At 39.0% G+C, this 15,342-nt stretch overlaps 1 protein-coding gene across 4 annotated transcripts in view; it reads left to right on the forward strand.

The window, feature by feature from the left end:
• The window catches only part of TEX10 (testis expressed 10), a 49,162-nt gene that overhangs the window by 16,592 nt on the left and 17,228 nt on the right, over window positions 1-15,342 (forward strand). For all 4 annotated transcript variants that reach the window (XM_082753814.1, XM_082753815.1, XM_082753816.1 and 1 more), the window contains 3 exons: window positions 966-1,101; window positions 3,494-3,669; window positions 5,057-5,234. In XM_082753814.1, coding sequence (XP_082609940.1) covers window positions 966-1,101; window positions 3,494-3,669; window positions 5,057-5,234 — 490 coding nt within the window. The remainder of the gene's footprint in view (window positions 1-965; window positions 1,102-3,493; window positions 3,670-5,056; window positions 5,235-15,342) is intronic.

Here is a 15,342-nt window from a genome sequence, read left to right on the forward strand (position 1 = left end):
TGAAAATAAGTGATTACTGCTAGTTAAGTGCATCTTGACAGCAATTAGTTCACTGGGATCAAGCCCTATTCAGACAACTTGAGTGAGGGGTAGTGCTCTTCATATGCCTCTTATCTTTTCAGATATTTCTCTGCTCTTTTAGGCTTGTCTTCTCACAATTCAGATATTTGTATGATTTTTTATTTTTTTTTTCACGCTTTGTTAACTTTTACTTCCAATATTTCAGTCCTGGCTTCTAAAGAAAATGTTTGGTCTCTTTTTTCAGTCTGCTATAATAACTTCTGCACTTGCTGGCCAGTTTTGGCCACCTTTGACATGAGGTTAGAGCTCAAACATTGTTGTAAGTCTGGTGATAAAGCGTAGTTGGCTAAAGCTTCAGAGAAGAAAAGGTTGCAGTGCAAGTTTAGCAGATCTCATTGTAGCGGCTGGCCAGTGGCTCTCAAGGTATGTATTTTCTGGTTAAGCAGCAAACGTGGTGTGGAGCCAGCTGGTTCGAAGACGTGGAGAGCTGCTGAGGCTGATGTGTGTGTGGCAGGGAGGGTCAGTCTGGAGATCACCGAAGGCAGTGGCGGTGAGGTTTTGGAAACAAGGTGAGGAGTAAAGGAGACCGGTGATATGAAGTTACTGTGCTAGGGAAAAAGGATGTGGAAGATAGCTGTGGAAAACAGGAATTTATTACTTATTGCACTGGTTTCGAGGTAGATAATGAGCTGTCTTCAGGAAGCTCTGGAGCTTTCACGTACATGCTGTCTCTATAGCTGTGTGCTCCTTCCATAAGCTACACCACGAAGTGTTTTAATGATTCACCGATTTATCCAGTGGTTTGTTTTGAAGCCTTTGGGTACTTCCCTATGGAAATAACTGTAGGTAGCTGCAGATACAGATTATATGTAATGCGTGTGTATATGTATGAAATCAGCCAATTCAGCAGCACTATTTGAATTTTGTCTATATTTTCATTCTAGTGGCTACAGAACCCTTGATAAAGGCAGTATATACGCTATACCAGCAACGGAATCTCCTCCTTCCTGTTCGTACATTGCTTTTGAAATTTTTTAGCAGAGTTTACCAAAAAGAAGATTTGAGGACTCAAAGAATCAGGTAAAAAAAAAAAAAAAAAAAAAAAAAACAACAAAAAAACACACTTCTATACTCCTTTTCATTTCAACACAGCATGCTTATTTCAAAAGTTAGAATATTGAAATGCTGGCATCCATTAGCACAGTCAAGCTTTGGGAATATAGTTGTTTTCTGTCTGTCCTCTTCTTCTTTCCAATCCTGTATTGTGGTCAGGCCTGAGTATATGTAATTAGATCTACAGACAGAAAAATCTAACATTTATGCTGTGAATCTTAGAAAAAATACAGGGAAAAGACTAGGCAGCATCCCATTTTCCTCTTTTTCACCCAAAGTGAAAAAGATTTTTTCCATACTAATTTCCCTGAGGTTACGTAACCACTGTTTTCTGAACTTACCTTGAAGTTCTGAGTATTTCATCCATGGCTTCATATGACCATCTAATGTCTAGAAAGCTTTAACTTTCAACTTTTAGATGTCACAAATGGCAGTATTTTTCCTGCTATTTTCCTTCTCTCAGTCCTCTGCATGGAATTTTAACTTTTTTAGTAACTGAAGACTGAACTCTCAAAAGGCCAAAATTATTTGCAAAAAGAATATATACACCTATGTAAGATATTTTAAGATAGTATAATCTTTATGGACTGGAACAGTCCATTTCTTTCCATTAGAATCAGTGTTTTCCAGTCTTCAAGATGTGGACTGGGAAGTGGATCCTGGTTGACATTCGTATTATTATTCCATTCAGCTTGATATTACAGCTCTTTTAGCCTTCCTGTGGCTGCTCTTCTCAATTATTTTTTTTTTCTCAGAAGCTTGTTGAGAGCAGTATAAGAGGAACAGAGTTCATGTTGAAACAATTTCCATGAAATGGAAATGAAACTTTATTTTTTAGGTGTATCTGATTCCCAAAGGATGGGTGGCAGATTTTGGCCTGCTGTTGCCTGGGAGGAGGGTGGAGAGCACCTTTAGTGCCCTCTTATGCTGTTATAGACACTTTGTTTCCTCAAACTTTTTGGTGAGGGATTTTAAGTCTATTGAAAATTTCATGATTTTTATCATCGTTACGCTAATCTTATTGACACCTTCAACTTGAACTTCTTGATGTACACATGTAATCATTTGTTTAAGTACTGAGATGATACAGTATAACTTACAAACCAAAATTATTCTATCTCATAAGTAAAACTGTCACAGAAATGTTGCTAATCCTGCAAATTCAACTAAATTATTTTTTCCAGTTGTCTCTTATACTTCCTTTCGACCTTGTATCCTGTTTGCAGTGTGTAGCTTTTTTTTTTTTTAATGTTCAGGGGAAATTAAGCAACTGTATTAGCTCTGTATGGCTTGTAGACAGTGGGAGTAATGATATGGTTTGGTCCCTACAGTTTTTGGTGTAATTTTTTTTAATGTAGAGATGTAGCAGATCTATTAATAAGAGTAACTTCAGGAGAGCCATGTTTGAAGTAATTTGCCTGGGTGCTGTAGGAATTCAATAATAAGACAATAAATAGGATTCAGGAATTCTTCCTTTAATTATTGTGTAAACTATTAAGTTACACGTGAAAAATTTACTTTTAAATTTGAAAAGTGTGAGTAAAAGGCCTACCTGAAAACCTTAATTAAAATAATTCAGTACTTACTCCTTGATATGTAGTAAAAAGAGGGATATAATAGATCAAAAAAGGGAAAACAGCAATCTGATCGCCCAGGATTCATTTTTTTGTTTTTTTTTTTACTTCATTTAGTCTCATGTTTTCTTAATATTACTGTTTGTTTTTTTTAATCATCATTCCTGATTAAGAAATGAGACTGGCTAAAAAAACAAGGGTTTGGATGTTTTGGAAGGGGTAGAAAGGATACTTTATTGTGCTTGACAAAAATAGTTGATTTACTGTAGCAGTTGAACAGAGAAAGAAAAGAAACTAAAATCGTGTTATCAACTCCTATTTAAAGCAACCAATTCTAGTTGCTCATTCTGCTTTAAGATTTATCAGAATTGAAGAGCCAAGACGTCCATAAAGGTAGAATTGAATTTGAAAGTCTAATAAAAAGAGTCGTGGCTTGACTGGGAAGCTCAGGGGTAGTCAGAATGTGGTAATAATATAAAATGATAAGACTAATGAGAAATTGAAATGTTGACTTGCCAGCATATGGTCACTTCTCACACACTTACTTTCTAAACAAGCTGTAAGTATGTAGTGCAAAAACTGTGCCAAATAAATACTTCTGTTATAACCCTAGGAGCATACCAATGTGCTCACATCTTCAAGTGAAATATTGTACACAAACCGTACTGTTGCAGTTTATTGTCATTTAATTATACCTAACATTAAAGCAACTTAGTCAAGACTGGAAAAAGTAAGTTTTTTTGTTTGTTTTTGATTGCCCAAAATAACTCTCCCTCTTTCTTTAGAAGTCGAAGTAAAGTTTTATCTCGTTGGTTGGCTGGTTTACCTCAGCAACTTGCTCTGCTTGGCTTGAGAAACCCCGAGCTCTCAAATCAGCTGATTGATATCATTCATTCTGCTGCTTCTCGTTCAAACAAAGAATTATTACAAAGTTTACAAGCCACTGCTGATCAAATATACGGTAAGACTTTGCTCTATAGCATACTGATTTTTTTTTTCCATCGCTTTTTAGGAAAGTTGCAGTACATGGAAAACACAAGTGTTTCTTAGGTGAATGTAAAGTGTGTGTTGTGGGGGGGGAGATCAGTCACTAACGGTGAAGGTTAAAAGGAATGATGTATCATTTCTTAAAGGCTGGCAAAATGGTTAAAATGTACAGTTAAAGTTATCAGGTTACCTTAATCTGATAGATCAAAAGCTTCAGTTTTTGTGAAATCTGCTTCTGATAGTATTGCTTCTTTTTTTTTTTCTCTCTTCCTTCTTCAGTGTTAGGTATAGTGCTGTACCTTCAGTAAATGTTGTAAGCATTACATTGTAACAGCTAGAAAAGATGAGAGATCACTGCACGAGATACTTGTGTGAAAGTTTTTGTGTATTAGAATGCTTGAATTTTGGTGTTTTAATACCACTTGCCAGAATTTTCCAAATAATTATTATTTATTTTTTTTCCTATTAATTTAATGCATGCTGCTCCATTTTGAAGTTGAAGCCTTGCCTGAAAGTGATTTAAGTTCTGTGGGTCTAGGGCACTTCTTGCTTGTTATTACCTAAGGAAGGGGGAATATAGTCTTGCTGTTTCAGGAAACACAAACAATTTTATGTCCGTATGTTGTTAAACCCATACCTTGCTCCCTTTCCGCAAGTGATGAGTGAAATAGATTCTCCTCTTTACAAGAAATAAAATGTATTTGGGTCCGTTAAGGTGATTATACAGTTGTAAGAATTTTATTGCTGTGCTGATAATAAATTGCCTGTTAGCACCTATGGGCTTTTCTGCTAAAAATGAAAATGTTCTCTTCTTCACAATTGCATTGTTGTGCAGTCTGGCAATTTAGTTGTGAGTATTGTGATAGATTTAGGCTATTTTCTCGACCAAGGCTCATAAAATAAAGTGATTTCATCTATTTTCAGTTTAAAGTTAAGCTTCTACTTGTTTTTGAAGATATGAAATCAGAAATGAGCGGATTTATACATGCTTGAAAATCAAAAGATAAAATATTTCTATTTTTATTATACTTCAGTTTAAATCTAAATAAAATGCTTCTTGATTTTTTTTTTTTTTAATACAGACTCAATTCTTTTCAATAGTTCTTAGGAGTAGTGCTGGATCTAAGTGTCTCTTGATACTTATTTCCTGAAACATAGCATTATTTTGTTAGAATTTTAACTCCTCGTAATTTCCCACTGGCTTTCCATATCACTTCTGTTACACTTGCTTCCTCTGCTCCTCAGTTTTCTTCGATTTCCGTCTCATTTTCCTACACTTTCAAACTTTCAATACCTTAGTGACATTAGGAGAAAACTGTATTTTGTGCCTAGCTTTTAATTCATTCTTTGTCTGTTTTCAGACCCGCTAGATGGCACTCTGGTTCTGCTCCCAGCTGAGGCTCAGCGGCGGCTGGTTCAGCTGGTGTACTTCCTGCCCTGCCTCCCTGCCAGCTTGCTGGCTTGCTTGAGTCGCTGCTGTATTATGGGAAGAATGTCCTCAGAGCTGGCTGCCACTCTTATTGGGATACTGCGCATGAGGTAAAATGCTTAACCCGTGCTTTAGGTTGCTGGAAAAACGTTTTGAACTTCCTAAGTGGTTTGCGCTACTTCAAAACACAAAAGATAACACAGAATGTAAAAATTGGTACCTGGAGGAAAGTTAATGCTTCTGTCAAATTTTACTCTTAGACTTTCACTTTACATTGACTGATTTTCTGCAGTGTTTGATATCAAAATCATATCCCTTACCTTTAAGGCTATGCAGTATTGAGCAGCCTCTACCCTGAATGTTATCACTGGTGGTCTTTGTTCTGCCACGGATTGCAGCTCTTCCTCGTAAATACTTAGCCTTGACCTCGTAAATGCTTTGACTTCACGGTGTTTGTAGGGAAAAACAACCAACCAGTATGTATTCTCATGTTCTGCTCTGCTTTAAAGTTTTTCAACCTTGCTCCTCCTATAGTTACCACACTTAAATAACTCTAAATTGTAGTTGCTAGGCGAGTGTCTTGTTAGAAATCATTCACACACCTGTTGTTTTTCTCTTGGCTTGAGCACGTTAGACTATGAAGGTGGGGAGAGATTGCTGTTCCGCAGAAGTGAGAGGAAGGATTGCTGAGATTTCATTACAGTATTTTGCTTTGCTGCTTCTGGAAAAAGTACACTTGCTTTTTTCTATTCCTTACTTTTGTTGGAGCTTGAATAAATAAATAGGAGTTGGGCTTGTATGAATTACGATGTACTGCCAGATACAGACCTGTTGATAATCGCCATGTAAGGTGACTGAAGTGATGGTGATAAAGTCTATAATACTCTCTATATAATGTGTTACTGCTATAAAAGTGAAAATCTGTGTAGTTTTGGGAACATGGATCTCCAGTTTTATTTAAAAATAATAATAATTCTTTGCCATATACTACAAATGCAGTAACAAACTGACCAACTGAAAGGCAGGCATTGTGAGAACTGAAGATGGTAATAAGCACTAAGCTGCTTTTTTATTTTTATTAGATCTTATCTGATTTTCAGTGTGGGAGATTTTTACAGTAATAGTGTAGCTGAAGATTATCAAGAAGGTGCAGGTGGGCTGCAGGCATTTGATCCTTTTGGCAGAAGATGAGAGAGACTGCTGGGGGGCGGCATGCTTACCAAAAGTAGGTTACATCTTGGCAATGCAGGAGGAGGAGCAACTTTTAATTTTTTCAGAAGTGCAGAGTCTTTTGATCTTAATTTATGGCATTTGGAACATGTTTTAAACAAAGTAGGATTCGAAGATTGTGGGTTATCTACCTGAGAAGTGGATCTGAAATAACTATGAAAAATGAAGCTTGGAGAAAAAGATTTTAATCTTGATTTGAGCATCGTTTTTCTTTGGTAAGGTAGTTTCCACAGTGTGAAGAGGAATATTTTTTTTTTTTTTTTTTTTAAAAAAAGGAATCTGATCAATTTTCTTCAGAAACATCTGAAAATAATGCAAACCTTTGTAAAGATTTAAATAACCTTTTTATAGACAAAGTGAATGTAACAGCATTGAAAATACTCTCACCTAGGTTGCCAACTTGAAAGTTTGTGGTAGAAATTTTAAAGCACTTGAAAACAAGCTTCACATTTTTTTTCAGTTATTGCTCAGCTTCTTAATATGTAGGTGAAACTTTTTTTTTTATGGTCCTGATCATAGATTTTTATGGTCAGAATTTCAACATAGGATGCCTTTAAGAATCGGAGAACCACAATGATGTCAGAAATTTTAGTGGCTGCTGTGAAGGGGATGTCCAAAAAAATTCTTTGGGACCATTGTCTGGTGGCTAAAATTAGCCACCATGCATGCAAAAACACTGAGATAAGTAACAATTAATATTAACTTCTCGAGAACAGAACAGTCTGACGCATCTTTTTCCTTGGGAAGGGATTAGTGCAGTTAAGAAAAAAAAAAAGTCGTCCATTTACTAGATCTGAAATTTATCAGGGCTTTAAGAGCTTCATCACCTGTCATTGCAGAATACGTGAGCTAATTTTCTGACTCTTATCATCAGCGAAGCCTGGCTAGATTATCGTGTCCAGTTTTGTGGCTTGCTTTTAGGTAATGATATGGACAAACTGGACTGAATCTAAAGGAAAGCAGATGAAGAATGATAGTCTGTAAATTGTGATAAAGGGGGATGACTAACAAATTGGCATTGTTAGGCAAATAAGACTGGGAAGGAGGGAGAACTTGTCTTTGTGTGAATAAAAGGCTGTTGGAAAGGGATTTGAGAATGCAGTTTTAGCAGGGTTAGAAATATTAAGTGGGAGAAAATCATCTGTTTCGAGTGCTAACGAGATTTTCCAAAAGCAGAGACATGCTGGAGTAGACTGTAGGAAGGAGGTATAGAATGTGCTTCACAGCAGATATTTATGTCTGGGTGTCATGGATGGCAGAGGTAAAGCCTTAAAGGAAGCAAGAGGGACTTGGTAACTTCTGGTAGTCATTTACAGCATTAGGATTCTTTGAGTTAAACGTCTGAGTTCTTGAGGTGAACAGCACTGTACCAAAATGTGTACAGCTTCACAGCTCAGCGGCACAGTGTGGTTCATGGGACATTTTCTGTAGTTTCAGATGATGGTGGTGTTTAAGGAAACCGATACAAATCAGTCGGTTTAGAGATCAATAAAAATGATTTTGTCGCTAGATGGCACTGTTTTTCTTCCATTACCTTTTTCGTTCAGTCTCGTGATGGGGGAGTTCTTGTAAATCTCTTTTCTTCTAAGCCACCTGCTTATCTGTCGCACTTTAAATAGATTGCATTCAGCAGCATCAGGGGCTCGCTGCTGTATTTGGCAATTGTTTTTAATTTCTTTTAAAGCTTTTATTTCCACACTATTCCTGGCTGGCAGATCATGTACGTTCTTACACGCATCAGAAAATGCACATACATACCTATGTATATTTGCCAGGGAGAAGCCACATGAAAGTGGATTTGATGAGAGTACATACAGATGATGATAAGACTGTTACAGCTATTCCAGGAACAATCATTATAAGATGAAGAAGCTCTTACATATCTTTCGTGTGTGTGCATGTGTGTACAAACTATAAAAGTAGATAGTAAATGTATCCAGATGGCTTAAACCACAGCCCTGTCGTGGTACCAGGCAGTAAACATTAAATTTAATTACCGCGTATTAACTTTGGGAAGTTTTTGTTAATTGGAAATGGATTTTGAAGGATGTAATTTCCATCTTTAATTTTTGTGGTGGTGAAATTAATAGCCAGCTGGGCTGCAGGAGCTGACCGTGGTGGGCTCTGTGTGCTGAGAATCAAGATGATGATGACGGTAATGCCACAAATAACGAGAAGGTTTCTGAGCATGGGAGGGTGATTACCTATACTGTTAAATGGCTACGAGCGTTCCTGCGATGCTCTTGGCTTCTGTGCACTACAGCTCTTCCAGATAGCACAGGGCAAGGACCGTGCTGAAATTGATGGTGGCTTAAATAGAGCCACCCTGTCTTCTTCAGTGCCTGCTGTGTGGGTCCTGAGCTGTAAGTAACCTTAAATCCAGTCAGGTAGGGTTTTGAGAGATGGAGGTGTGCCAGACTTACGGGGTACAAATCCTTCTCCCCACTCCTGTTCTCATACACCAACAGGGGCGAGGAAGGGTGTGGAGGAACACGAGAACAGCCTGTGACCTCAGAGTGCGAGAAATGAGAGGTAACAACTTCTTGGAAGGAGTTAAGTTCTCTGAGTCACCTTCTGATTTAAGGCTCTGACAAGCTGAAATTTATGGAGACAAATGGAAGGATACGGGAAGTGTTTTTTAAGTGTTTGCACTGAATCTGCAAGGTGGAGTTTCATTATTTAGGTGGCACTACTTGGACTGAAGTATCGAGACAGACTTTAGTCTTGATGCAATGTGCCACGTTTCTAAAAGAATTAATGGAAAAAATATTTTTGATTTATTGGAATAGTTTGTAAATAGTTGAACAGTAGTTCTCTACTAATTAAAGAATGGTTAAAATGTGTTGGGCAGGGAATATGGAATGTTTCATCTAAGTGGAGCTTAGGTTTGGAATGCCAGTAGTGAGGTGGGGGTTGGCCTGTTCTCCCACGTGCCTCGTGATAGGATGAGGGGGAACAGGCTAAAGTTGTGCCAGGGGAGGTTTAGGTTGGATATTAGGAAGAACTTCTTGACTGAAAGGGTTGTTAGACATTGGAATGGGCTGCCCAGGGGAGTATCCGTGGAGGTCTTGAAAAGATGTTTAGATGTAGAGCTTAGGGATATGGTTTAGTGGGGACTGTTAGCGTTAGGTCAGAGGTTGGACTCGATGATCTTGAGGTCTCTTCCAACCTAGAAATTCTGTGATTCTGTGAACTTCTATATGCTCTAAGTATCAAAAGCTAACAGTTGCAGAGGAATATCACTTGTCACCATTTGGTAGACTTAGGAGTTTTGTTTGGTAGTTCTTAGTGTCTTTGTGGTGATCAAATGACAGATGCTCTTCCAAGGCCCTCTGCTTTGTATAAGGTGGGATACTTCAGCTAGTTAATATATAATCCAAATGCTTAGTATGATGGATTTTATTCTATGAAATACAGATGAAGAAATGTAGACTACGACCTTGTGATCAAATATCGTAACTAAGATATTAGATTGCTGACTTTATGGGACAAGTTCTCCATCTCCTCTTAACATGTCTGGAGATACAAGTAAGGAAAATCTATTCAGCAGAATTACATAAATGCAATTTGTTTATGTGCCTTATTTGTCCATAATAGTTACAAGTTCTTAGAAGCTTTTATGTATTGGAACAGAGTGTCTGGAAATTAATTCATTGTAACAGAAAGAGAATCGGGCAGATAATATTTCACTGCCTAGATTTAAATGAAACGAAGTGTGGGAGGCAATTAATTTATAACATTTATCTTTTGAAGTGGAGTATTCAGAAGTGGCTCCAATGGCTTCAAGCAGCCATTTCTTATTCTTGTTGGGCTCTCTCCTTGCTGGGGTCTCAGAAAGAATTGCTGTTTCCATTCCTGTAGAAAAAGGAGAAAGATGAGGGCCATACACAGAGAAGCTGAGCGCTCTCTCCAAGCAAGACGTAAATCGTGTGGGAATTCCCAGACTTCATAGGTTTGAGATAACTCTGGGGATGATAACGTGCATTCTGCTTGTCATCACTTCACACGGACTATTTCCTTAAGAGAGAGTGACTTTAAAACATTCTGTTGCTTTCCAGACAATAACGAGGGAGCTCAGTTGGCATCGCATCAAGGAAGTGGGCACGTTGGTTCCTGCTACCCTCAGGAATCTGGTGCTCAGAAAGAACTGGAATGGACTTCGACCATCTGTTGGTTGAAAGATGTAAAATTCTGTCTCCACATAATTACTCAGATGTTCTAGGGCCATAGTGGAATTTAAATTTTTTTCTACAGATACTTCCTCTTGGAGTAAATACTGGTAGTTATGGGGTCTGCAGCCTTCGACAACGTGAGGAGGTCAGTGAGAATGTAGGTAACTGGGAGCCCACACACTACTTTAATAAAGACTTAGTGAATGCATTGTTGTAGGCAAGAAAAATGCTATATTCCCATTATATTCCCAAAAAGCATTTGCAAGCAGGACAGAAACTGGAGAGAATATTGTAACCCATTGCTGCGAATGAGAGGTTCTTCTTCATTTAAAATAAAACACCACCACCCTTACAAGTGGTATAAAGGAACATCAGCTTCATACACCTTGAGGAATAAGCTGAAAATCATACTTGTATAAGAAGGCATCGTAGTTATGAATAGGGTATTAAGAAAAATGTAAGAATAATGAAGTCTGTGTTCACTGTGAAGGGCTTTTTCTGGCTCTATTTCCTCACCCTTCAATTTAGACACAAATATGGAGGAGGGGAGTATTAAAAAGGTAATCGAATGCTTAAGGCACTGTTGAATGTAAACTAAAAAGAAAGATGTGCTTTCAGAAAGCGGGCATTTCCCTGACTGGATGCCACTGAGGCCAAAGGGTAAAAGACGGATCTGTTTTGCTTGCTGTAGGATCAGGAAGGATCCGTAGTTCTCAACAGTCAGATCCTGAGGTGTGTTACAGCTCATTCCTTCAGCCAGATCTGGTCAGCAAGTTTCCTTTTTTGTGCTCGCTGTTAGGTGAAGTGTAATGCTTGGGAAGGAGAATGCTAAGCTCGTGTTTAAGGACACAGCCCTCTAAATTTGTCTCCAGGTCCTTGTTTGTGGTTTGATATCCCCTAACTGAGAGGAGAAGAATTACGTTGCTGCACTTAAAACTGCAGCAGGCAGTAAATGCCTTGTGCTCATTAGTGAATGTTCCTTCTGATTTGGGCTGGCACTTATAATGGGTAAGCAATTTTTTTTTTTCTTCACACAACTTTTGCAGCCCTAGAGCAAATGAGTAGCTGACAAGCTTACTTTTAACAATGCGTAGCTCAAATTGTTATTTTCTTAAAATAGGATTCATATTTTTCTCCAAATCCCTCTTAATTCCTTGCAGATGTTTGTTGTATTTTGCCACATCTCCAAATGGAAACACTTGATCCTTGAAAAGACATAATGGAAGTTTAAAAAAAAAAACAACAACAAGGAAACAAAAAGCAGCTCACACACACTAACAAAAGATTGTCCGCATATGGTAGCGTATTAAAAGGAGAGGAAAATCTCGTTGCCTTTTCTTGTAGTTTGTGTTCAAGCCCTGTGCTACCTGGAACCGAGCTGGTGTGAATGACGGGGAGACGGGGACACAGTTGGAGAAGTATTCAAAGACTGAAGTTTTTGTCATTCCAACATCTGTGCGGCAGCCTTGGTTTCCTGTCCCTTCCAAAACCGGTTTGAAAACCGAGTGTTGATCCTCGTTCAGTGTGACATGCAACTGGTCTGATGAAGCTGATGCAAGACCCTGAGCTTAGACGTTACTGCAGCTGTGCTCTCATGTGACTGAAGTCAGTTTTCGTTAAAGCTAAACAGAATTAAACTATGCAAAACCTGTAAAAAGAACAGATTTTGCAGCCGTGCATGCTGAAGTGGAGGAAAATGTCTTGTGCTTTCCTTCCATAAAGGTGCAACAGTTCTGGTATGGTACTTCCTTGTGGCTTTGTTCCTTCCAGTGTGTTTCGTTATTTATGTGCACATAGCTCTCCAGAAGGAGAACGTGGGAACGTTTGGGGTGTGTTGCAATGCTTGCCAAGCTCTCCAGACCAGCTAACTCCACAGTTTTTCCTTTTCCTCATATTTTACAGGTGTCTTAACCATTTTGAATGGTTGTTGCTACTGGTTTTGCAGCCAGGTCTGTACGTAAAGCATGAGGTTCATAACAACTCTGGGGAGGCTCACTAGAGGAGATAGCTGTGCAGTGTTGTCCTGGAAGGGCTTTAGTCAGCAGAGCAGCGTCTCTGGGCTCGGGCAGTGACCCCTGAGTGATGTGCTGATGAGTTTGAATGGAGTCCTCTCAGATCCAGGGAAGGGTCTTGCAGTATCCCTGAAGTGTCTCAGTATCTCTGCTCCTGTAGCAGGAGCAAAACGGTTGCGTCTTGATAGATGAAATCTGCAGGCTGGTATTAGACTCACTGTGTTGAGAGGTTACAGATGGTCTGTGACACACAAATAGGAAGTCAAAAGAAAGAAGAAGCCTTTTCTTTACTCACTTTCTGTGGATCAGTGAAGACATCTGAGTGCAGTACCTGGCTCTTCCCGGTGGAAGACCCAGAGGTGATAAAGGGTATCGTGCTACACAGCTGTGGCGCTGGGCATACAAAGTACTTTGGTGTAATGAGGAACGTTCAGCAGAGTTCTTCTACTGGAGACCTTTAAATTACTCAGACTCCTTATGATTAGGGACGTCACCACCAGCACCGTAAGCCTGAACCAGAAATCAGTCGGTAGCTAGTCTAGGTCAGGCAGCACGAGGATAACGTGACGTAGCTGAGAAATCAGTGCTTGTGCATAAATTGCAGTTTCGGAGTTGTTTTACCTTGCAACCCTGCGATACACTCCCAAACTGAAAATAACAGCACAGACAAAGGCGTCCAGGTCCATCTGGAGTTAGAAGTTAGCAGGAAATGATGAACGTAGTGCTTTGAACTGCTGCTGTCATTGAGAAACACGGGCTACGCTAACAGCAAGAGCAGCGGTGATTTTTAAGTTAATCGGTGACTTTTAAGTTAATTGGATTCAGCTTTTCTTTTCATACCATTAGGTGTACGGAGCAGGTTACCTAAAGGGGCAGTTCCACAGCTCAGGAGATCTGTTCTCGTGGAGAGCAGCTCACCTTATGGAAATTACGGCACGGAATTCAGCACAGTTAAGGCAGGTTTGCAGCAGCTGACTGCAAAGGTCTCATTCATGCGATTTGATAACAGGCTGCCATTGTCAGGAAAAACGTATGCAAAAAAAAAGGAGGTTACGGTAGCTTGCCACCTCTTTCCCATCTGTAAATCAGGTTTTTGTTAACTGTCTAACATTTAATTTATGAGCATTTAAACATTTTAACATGCACGTAGTTCTTAATTATCCGTGGTACTAGCATTAAAATACATAGCTAAGATCTTTGGAGAAAAAAAAAATATGGTTTTCGTATGTCAGCATCTGTTCTAGAACTAAATTTCTTTTGTTCTGTGTTCTTTACCTTATTTCTGGTTTGATTTAGCACGAATCTCACAACTGAGTAGCTTTAATTCTGCTATAGACACTTGGATTCAAAGGTAATTGAGGCATTGATAATTGATCAGACTTCTTAGTTTAAATAAACTTTCTTCATGCTGTAGTGCTGGTCCTGCACTCGAAATACTAGCAAGGCACGGGTATTAGTCTTAAAATGCTACTGATGTATTTGTGAGATCCTGGTTCTCTTTGGTTTCATGATCTCAGGTTATTTTTCCATGCTCCAGTGTGTGCTAAATGCAGCATGGTCACTGTGGAGGAGTATTTTCATAATGCTGTGCTTTGCCTTTGGCCCTGTCCTGCAGTAGAAGACTCTATGTTTTATTTATATTATTATGTCCATACCTCACCTGGAAAACAGGGATGTCCTTTCTCTGGGATTTTGTGCTGTATTTTCCACAGCAGTAGGAGATGGGGAGGTGATATCTTACAGATGAGGAACAGAGGCAAGAAAAACATGAAACACGGAAGTGCCTGTTAAATTTAGGAATTCACAGTGAAACAGAAGCTGATTTTTTCAGAATATTTAGCTTTTTCTGTCTCGAAAGCAAAGGATAGACTTCATTTTCACTGTAAGTGCAGGGGGAGCACTGGAGATCAGGTGAGTCTGCGTGCTGCTCTTTAGGACACTTGAAGCTGTGTTGCTCCACAGCTGTTACTCTTTTCAGTCTTTTACTCACTCCTGAACTGTTGCGGTTTTGGCAATTGCTAGCAGGAAGAAAAGCAGGAGAGAAACCTCCACTGTGAATAATAGGGTTTTCTTTTCTAAAAGAAATTTAGTACCTAATCTGATGGTACTCTGAGAAGTGTTACCTCTGACTCCCAGTCCTCCAATTTTAAGAGGTCCTTGGCTTACATAGCATCTGAGAATGCAGATAACGGTGCAATCCAGTCAAATCCCTAAAACCTATTTGTTCACCTGAATTTGTGAGCTCCTTCTCTCTTATTTTCCGTCTCATGCCTCATGTGCTGTGCATGTTGCAGGTAATAAGGCAGGAGCAGGTCAGAGCATCCTTCGTTGCATAATCCTGATAAATCCGTTCAGCTGTGATTTGAATGAGGCATGATTTTTTATAGATTTTTATTTTTTTTTGGAGAAAATGACACAATAGATTTTTTTTTAGAGAAAATGACACACAACACCATACTCCAAAGCATACGCACAAAGAGGCGAAGCTGAGGATTGTAGGCAACTTTCTCTCTGTCACTTTCTAAATCGAGTGTTGGAGTATTTTTAGCCTTAATGCCGTTGTAACATCGAGGCTTATTTTCATGTGTATAATAGCTTTGGCTTTTCAAAAAAAAAAAAAAAAGTAAACTGTAATTGAATTTCAGGATCCTGCTTTTGTATGTGCGTGTGTCAGCGTAGCTCTGCTTGGAGATGGGTGTTAAAAGCATTCAGTGGCTCTGCCAGGGGTGGGGGTCCGTGCTCCCAGGGCAGGAGAGCAGCGATTCTCTCCTCTTACACATCAGTGACACCTACCACGGCATGCT

This window comes from Aythya marila, assembly GCF_965140915.1.
Source record: "Aythya marila genome assembly, chromosome: 2".
Taxonomy (NCBI): Eukaryota; Metazoa; Chordata; class Aves; order Anseriformes; family Anatidae; genus Aythya; species Aythya marila.